An 8,576-nucleotide genomic window follows, 5' to 3' on the forward strand; every position below is an offset into this window, starting at 1 on the left:
CGGGGCCCCGTCCCCCCCGCCGGCGAGGAACGGGCCTCTGGGGCGGGGGGTTTCCTTGCCCCCCGGGGGGACTTGGCAAGCCTATTGTACATTCACTAGCACAAGTCCACCACAGTGTTGGATCCCCAAGCATCGAGAATAAATCCACAGTTCAGAAAAGCAAAATTTATTTCAAAGCTTTGGAAAGATACTCAAACAAGTCCTTTGTTAGGAATGGGTACAAACAGCCAGGGCAAACATAATAAAGGGATTTGAACCAGGTACCGAACCAATGGATCACTTTCCCGCTGGCGGGCAAAGGAAACGGTTGCGCGCTCAATCCCTGGGAACACTACTATCTCCAGACGTAACACAGGTGCAGTTCCCAGGCTCGAAAAGCAACAAGCTAGCATTCAAGCGTACCTCCTACACCACGTCCTCCAGATGTTTGGCTTAAGCGTTACAGCAGAGTAAAATACAAGCTAGCAGGCAGAGGGGGGGGAATGAACTGTACAGCCATACAGGTAACACAGAATACAATGGCAGCTTGCTGACACACAGGGATTGTCAAGTACTATCTTAATGAGATGGAATATATCCCTACCGGGCCTCTGGCGTTTAAATTAAAAACACATCCCAAAGCCAGAATGTGTCTCCTGTCACTTGAAAAAACAACTCAGCAGGGCATGGTCTTGCACAACCTTTTCAGATCTGTTCTTTTCCAAAAGAAACAATGCTATCAATCATGCCGCCCCTGGGCAGCCAAAAAATCACATCGTTTTTAGTAGTGTCCAAATCATATGGCCAGACCAAACAGTATCCTAGAAATGGTTCCTGTATCCTACAAGACAACTGAAAACAGAAGGTGGTAAGGTTGCCAGCCTCCAGATGGTGGAAATCCAAAAACAGCACCCGCGACAAAAATAACAAAGAGTCAATAAAGATATGGTTGCAAAATCATTTACTGTAGTAATTCTGTAGAAAATTCTCTTCTATTACCGCTCTCACGCAACGAATGCTGCGCAATGTAAACAATTTCTTTCACAATAATTGCTTTATCTGAGCGTGTAGCAATCGCAGTTCTTAAATATTTCTACTTATCTACGCTCAGATAAAACAACAGAATTCATCACGAAGTTGCTTGACGACATCATCCCTTTGGGATGGCCAGTGGTGGAAACCCTACCCCCAAATAGGGACATCGTCAAGCGATCTCCTGACATGATAACAGCACCCAGAAGTGACATCAGCGATGTTGTGCACGATGCTCTGGGTTTGGGGCAAACTCGGTGGGTTTGAAGCAAAAAAAAACCCCATAGAGTTTTTGCCCAAAAAACCAGAAGAAGAAGAAGAAGAAGAAGAAGAGATTGGATTTATACCCCGCCCTTCACTTGGAGTCTCAGAGCGGCTTACAAACTCCTTTTCCCTCCCCCTCCCCACAACAGACACCCTGTGAGGTAGGTGGGGCTGAGAGAGCCCTGACAGTAACTGCTCTTTCAGGAACAGCTGTGCCAGAGCTTGTGACTGACCCAAGGTCACATCAGCAGGTGCAAGTGGAGGAGTGGGGAATCAAACCCGGTTCTCCCAGATTAGAGTCCGCACACTTAACCACTACACCAAACATCCCATGCGATGTTGCTGGCACAGCTGGGCAAAAACTGGTGTGGAACTTAATTTAACTAACTTTAATTAAATCAGTTAGGTGCCCCTCAAGAAATTTAAATGCCCCCTGACGGAAAAAAATCCTGTCTACAGGCCGACTGGTTGCCAGAACTCTAAGCACTGCCTATGTAAAGAACTATTATATCAGGTAGCAATGACAGGCAGGCACAAACTTTTACAGATGTAATGTTATTCCTGGTGAGTTGTAGTTCTGCCAGGCCCTAAGAGCTTTCTGTTTGTTCCGTCAACAGCATGGATTTTATTTGCCAAGGTGACAAGAAAACATTCCCTGCTAGGAATGTTCTGTTTCCTTCCAGTTCACCACACATCTCCTCTGCACTGGCGTCCCTGCCTGCAGATGTTGCTCTCCGTTCTTTGACCAGATTAATTTCAGCAAGTTTGTCATAGCAATTATCTTCAGATGATAAAGGCCAAAGTTAAGATCTTGGAAATATATTTGGAAAGCTGCAAAGCATACCACGTTCTGACAGAAAACTCTGCTGACACCGTCTTTTAAAAAGCTGTCTACATTTGGTGTTGTTTTCACACCTCAACAGTGCTAGCATACTTTTGCACGTCCGCATATGTTGCATATGTTTATTGCCCTTTCGTAGCGGCTCCACTGTCATTGTGCTTTAAAAGAATCTTCTCCAAACCACATTCAAACAAGCATAGAGAAAGACGGCATTACAGCAGCACAAAAACGGATTTTAAAAAGCAAATGCAGATTCGACCTTAGTCCTCTCGTATAGGAAATCTGACATCACTGCACATCATCTCCCTGTGCAGCACACGCCACAGCTTCATGGCGAGGCCAATTGTGAGGATCTGAGAGTGATGCTGGCCCTTGAAACTTCGGTACAAAACCATGGAAGTCTGAAGAGAGCCAGTTTGGTGTAGTGGTTAAGTGTGCGGACTCTAACCTGGGAGAACCGGGTTTGATTCCCCACTCCTCCACTTGCACCTGGCTGGATGACCTTGGGCAAGCCCTAGTTCTGTCAGAGCCTTTCTTGAAAAAGAGCATTTTCTATCAAGAGTTCTCTCAGCCCCACCTACCTCACAGGGTGTCTGTTGTGGGGAGGGGAAGGGAAAGGAGTTTGTAAGCCGCTCTGAGACACCTTTGGGTAGTGAAGGGCGGGGTATAAATCCAATCTCTTCTTCTCTTCTTCTTCTTCTGAAGACCAACCTTTAAAACAATTACGTGTCCTCTCCAGGCAAAACCCATCCTGCACTAATCAGAAGCAAATGTTCACTTTGCTGTCGGAACTGCAGGGGCAGGTGCTTTTGATCAACGTGTCGTTTCTGCTCAGGAAGAAGAGTGTGAGGATGTGCCAGGAATGGGGGAAAGGAAAAGGCCTCAATGTCTCCCGGTCGGCCAGAAAGAAGGATTATACGCAATTGACTGAAAGAAGGATTATAAGCAATTGGCACCCCGGTTTATAGAGCACTTGAGACTTTTATCGTCTTTTACAGCCTTGGAACCAGCCCTAGGAACGTGGCGCGGGGAGGGCGTATTTACTCTGCATGTGGAAAACAACTGGTTCAACAATTCCCTGGCGTCAACCGCTGAAAGCCGGCAGCAGTGGTGGCTCAACAATGGGCACCACCTAAGACCCCCCATCACCACTCCCCCACCCCCTGCAGGCTGCTTCCGCCCAGGATCGGGAGCATGGAACACTCCTTTGTTCGTGGATTCCCTAGTATCTCCAAGGACAACAAGCAAGCCACACGTGTCCAAAGGCGGTAACCGACTTCTTGCATCTCGTGAGGGTTCAGGAAACCTCACTGGCAGATTTGCCATATCTCCAGTGGGGGGACCCAGCCCCGGCTCCCATTTCCCACTACTGCTCAGAGTGGCTATGGGAGAAAAAAAAATTAAAAATGGCTGTTGGGTGAGACGGGAAAACTGGGGGGAATTTAGGGTGCGTTCAGACGGCTCTTTAGATCCGCGCAAGGCACGGGTGCCTCATGGATTCGAATGTAATGTCTAGACATCAACGTCTGGGAAACGTCCATCTTCTGTGAGCATCCTGTTTTGTCACGCTTAGGAGCCATACTAAAAAGATACTACTTTAAATCTAGAGTTTTCGGTTCCAGCGGGCCACTCACGGGCTTTCCCCCGTCTGATCGTTCCAGCGCGCAATTAAAAATGGTGCCCGTTCGGGATGGTCTGACATCAGACCATCCCGAACAGGTGCCATTTTTATAAAAATCTTGATTCTGCGCATACGCGAATAACCAAGGACGCAATATCATGCCTATGCGCATCCGCAAACTTTTGGTTTTTTTTTAAAAAAGCCACCGCACACGCCTCATTCAGTGGACGCCAGCTAGACAATCCACAGCAGAAGCAGTAAGGCGATTCCCCCGGGGGATGTCTGGTCTTGCGAGGATGGATTTAAAAGATCGGGGTCAAATTTGACCCAGCATAATGGTGGGATTAGCTGTCCATCTGAACGCACCCTTAGAAGCAACATCACACCTCTCTAGGAACTGCCGGAAACTCTATGGTAAAAGACTATGGCTCGGAGCAGCAATGAGAGGGGGGAAATGGCCACTGGGCTGACAGCGTGATGTCAGTTCTGGGGAGATCTGGAAGTGACGTCACGCCTCTCTAGGAATTGCCAGAAACTCTATCATAAAAACATAGAGTTCCCAACAATTCCTAAAAAGGCATGGTGTCACTTCTCAGTTTCCCCAAGTGACATCATGCTGTTGCTGCCAGCTGCCCCCTATTTCCCCATCCACCCCCAGTCTCCTGCTGGTTCCCACTGGACATGCTCAGCTTCTAAGGTTTGAAGACACTGGGGGGAAGCAGGAGGGAAGGAGCATCAGGTGCTCCAGTTCCTGAGCATAGGGAACAGCGCCGGTGAGTCAGAGGTGACACCAGAGGTGGCTTCCAGCCCCCCAAATCCACCACCTGAGGACACCACCTCGTTTTGTCTCTCTGTAGAGTCAAGACAAAACAGAAGGGGCTGTACCATTCATAGAAGGGAAAAAAGGCAAAAGCGCTGATGGTGCAAAAGAAAGCGAATATTTTATTGTTTGGGTAAAAAAAATCCTTACCCGTTTTGCAATAATTGTGTCTTGTATCGCAGATCCCCGCAAAGAAGATTTATTGTGAAACATACAGGGGAATCGGGGAATCTGTGATACAATAAGCAATTATTGCAAAATGCAGAGGGAGGTTTTTTTTCACTTGTACGAGAAAATGTTCTTCGTTTGCGTCATTGCCTCTTTTGACTCTTGTTTTCCCTGTAGAGTCAACCATGACCTGAGGCCTGAACTGCATATTAGTGGGACAACCGTGGACACTGCTGGCCCCCCGTCTGCCCACTTCTCCTTCCCAAAGACAATAGGGAACCCTTAGTGTAGAAGCATAGCCACAAACAATACCCACCAAGGGAAAACCATCTACAATTCACAACTGTGTTCAAAACTATATATTATAGCCATTGAAATACAAAGAAGGGTTAGTGGTCACAGCCCAATAGAGTATATAGACAAAGATCCAACAGATTTGGTGTAGTAGTTAAGTGCGCTGACTCTAATCTGGGAGAACCTGGTTTGATTCCCCACTCCTCTACTTGCACCTGGCTGGATGACCTTGGGCAAGCCGTAGTTCTGATAAGAGCTGTTCTTGAAAAAGAGCAGTTTCTGTCAAGAGCTCTCTCAGCCCCACCTACCTCACAGGGTGTCTGTTGTGGGGAGGGGATGGGAAAGGAGTTTGTAAGCCGCTCTGAGACTCCTTTGGGTAGTGAAGGGCGGGGTATAAATCCAATCTCCTTTTCTTCAGATTGCTCATAACAATTAAATATAGTTTAAACAAAGAACATATTCAAAAGCAACAGTAGGCTCTTCTGTAATTCCATACATAGATAGTGTCCATAAACCTACAAACAGAAAGTAACTGCAACAGAATACTGCCAAATGCCTCTCCCAGGTATAAATCAAGCTAATGATGTAGAGCAGGCAAGGGAGTTAAAAAACTAGAACCGTGACATTGCACCATAGAAGGTTTCCCCCCCCCCAACTATGTCTGATGAGCAAGGGATTTAAAGTCGGTTGCTGTTATTCAAAAGTCTCCTTGTTAACACTTAGTTCTGTCCCCAGGTTTGGAAAGATTTCTGCTAGAGTCCATGGACCGTGGGTTAAAGCTCCTACAACAGGAGTCCCCAACGTTCCCCAACATGGTGCCTGCCAAAAATTTTCTTTGCACAAGTCAAGTGCTTTTAGAAAGTAGGCAGAACTAGGGGGGACTTTTGTCCATCAGGGCTGCTGATTGGCTGTGCAAATTAAAAGGTATCCAGTTAAACAGAGCTTCTACCTCAATTGCTGAAGAGCTACTGTTAGTTAGATATAACCTTGACACCTGACATTTTGGGGTTGGCTTCGCCTCCTGCACCAGCCATTTTGTGATTGGCTCCACCTACTGTGGCCACCATTTTGGGTTTGTGCCCACTGCCCTCTGTCAGAATTCCAAAGCTGCCAACAGGTACAGAAAGGCTGGGGACCCCTGCCCTGTAAAATACCTTTTGAGTGGCTAACGGCTGCCTAAGTGTAACTGAACAGAAGAAGAAGAAGAAGAGGAGGAGGAGGAGGAGGAGGAGACTGGATTTATACCCCGCCCTTCACTCGGAGTCTCAGAGCAGCTTACAAACTCCTTTCCCTTCCCCTCCCCACAACAAACACTCCGTGAGGTAGGTGGGGCTGAGAGAGCTCTTTTGAGAACTGCTCCTCGTGAGAGAACAGCTCTGAAAGAACTTGTAACTGACCCAAGGTCACACCAGCAGCTGCAAGTGAAGGAGTAATGAATCAAACCCGGTTCTCCCAGATTAGAGTCCGCGCACCTAACCACTACACCAAACTGGCTCTCAAAAGGCGCATCTCACCGTGCTGAGGCTTCACACCCGCATGAAAGATTGTCCAGGGGCTCACCTAGGCACTGGGCGGCTGTAAGCCGGCTGTCTGTTTCGGTCCACTCCAATATCTTTCCAAGGCTATCAACACAGAATGACTTGTTGGTAGAAGAGTCTTCAAAGTAAGGCTCATACTGGCCGCTCTCATCACACCGCAAGCCTCGTTTGTCCATCTGGCAGGCCGTGACACCTATCGGAGGAGAACAGAGTAAGTGTTAGGGCAGACGTTTCTTTAGCTCTTGAGTCTCAAGGGCAAGAAATTCCATTCTGGTTTCAGCCGTGATTTCGGTCACCCGATTTACAATGAGTGCCCCATAGTATCACCTGTAGACATGGCACTGAACCTTACAAGGCTTATTGGAGACGTAACCCAAGAAACAATGGGCTTTTCCCTCGTTCTCATTTTCCTCGCTTGTGAACTAGCTCAGCTTAGAGGGCACACTGGCAATGGAGTCTGCCCTTCAAAGGCCCCGGTCACATGGGCCAGATTTCGTGGGGGGGAGGCATGGCTGTTTGCCCCAGAGCGAACTACCACGCGGCCACCGGATCATATGTCCTGCCGACGTCCCGTGGTTCGGGGGGAGGTGCCGATCATACGACAATCCTGTGGCACGGCAAAGAAGCGGCGCGGCGCGATCACAGCAGCAATAGCTAGGCGCCACTGCCATGGCAAATGGGGTTGTGGGTTTTTTTAAACCAAAGTGTGCGCATGTGCCGCTGGGTGCTTGTGCGCATCCCGTGGAGACTTGGGGGAAAAAACCTTTTTGCCACGGGACATGGGCGGGTGCCGGATGCCATGACCTACTACCAGAAACGCAATCAGACGCCCGCCCTTGCCCCACGGTTTCCGGAAAACAGTAACTCGGAGGTACTAGTTTTTTACAACGCATCTTCAGCGGGAAGCCTCGGGTTTGCCACGGGAGCTCCACGCTTCCCAGATGTGGCACTGTGATTGCACCCGGAAAATCCGCCTATCTTCCGTCTCTGTAGCGTGGCTAATGCTCCGTGTGACCGCAGCCAAAGTTGCTTTTTCCTCCACTAATTTGGGAATATGGTGCAATCCCAGGAGCATGCCTGATTCCACCTGGAGGTTGGTAACCCTGTGACCCCCACACATAACCCGTATTGATGAATGGCCTTTTAAGAATTCTCACATCAGCTTTCCATCTGTCAATTTCCTTCGCTAACAGTTCCCTAAGCCTCTGAGGAAATGGGCAATAATCTTCAAATGCTCACGGCTGAAAGGCACGTCCATTTTTTTAACATTATCCTTTCTTAGGAATATGGCCAACCCTGGACTCATGGACATTTTCATTCACCATCTAGCAACCTGACGTACTGCTAATATGTAATGGGAAATCGGTACTGCAGGACCCTTACAGTGCTCAGCTTTAAAACCTCCGGTGGAGACGGTCGTTTTCCCCGAAGAACATCTGTCGCAAGAGAGGCTTCCAGGTTGCTCTTGATAGGATCCAGAGGGGCACGGAACGCAGTGGTCATTTTGGAAGTAGGTCCCTGGAGGGCAGGCAACTGGGTGAGAGAAAAGGTTATATTACGTCTATGGGATTCAAAAGGAGCATTGTGTTCATTTGCATGTGTGTACAAATGCTTTTTAAGTATATTAAGTAAGTAACTAGGCTTTTGGTTGAGGACAGCAACGGGCTCCACCTTATCTGGCACTCCCTTCCCTTCCCCCACCCTGCTTTCTTTCACCTACTGCTAGACGGTAATGCACATTGTATTTATTTTGGCGACACCTGATGTTACCTCTAACTTTTCACTGTTTTATTTTTTGGATTTTATATTACATATCTTCTATTGTTAACCACCCTGAGCTCTGTGAATTTAGGGAAGGGCGGTATATAAATTGAAATGATAGATAAATAGATAGATAGATAAATAGATAGAGATAGATAGAGAGATAGATAGATAGAGATAGATAGAGAGATAGATAGAGATGGATGGATGGATGGATGGATGTATTGATAGATAGATAGATAGATAGATGGATAGATG

The 8,576-nt window shown here is 47.7% G+C and overlaps 1 protein-coding gene across 1 annotated transcript in view; it reads right to left on the reverse strand.

Annotated features, from left to right (window-relative positions):
* The window catches only part of LOC107108406 (thyroglobulin-like), a gene marked incomplete at its 5' end in the record, with an annotated part of 96,810 nt that overhangs the window by 72,172 nt on the left and 16,062 nt on the right, over window positions 1–8,576 (reverse strand). Inside the window, one exon of the mRNA XM_015408836.1 lies at window positions 6,580–6,750. Within this exon, the coding sequence (XP_015264322.1) occupies window positions 6,580–6,750 (171 nt within the window). The remainder of the gene's footprint in view (window positions 1–6,579; window positions 6,751–8,576) is intronic.

Source organism: Gekko japonicus, unplaced genomic scaffold (assembly GCF_001447785.1).
Source record: "Gekko japonicus isolate JY-2015 unplaced genomic scaffold, Gekko_japonicus_V1.1 scaffold3976, whole genome shotgun sequence".
In the NCBI taxonomy this organism is placed as follows: Eukaryota; Metazoa; Chordata; class Lepidosauria; order Squamata; family Gekkonidae; genus Gekko; species Gekko japonicus.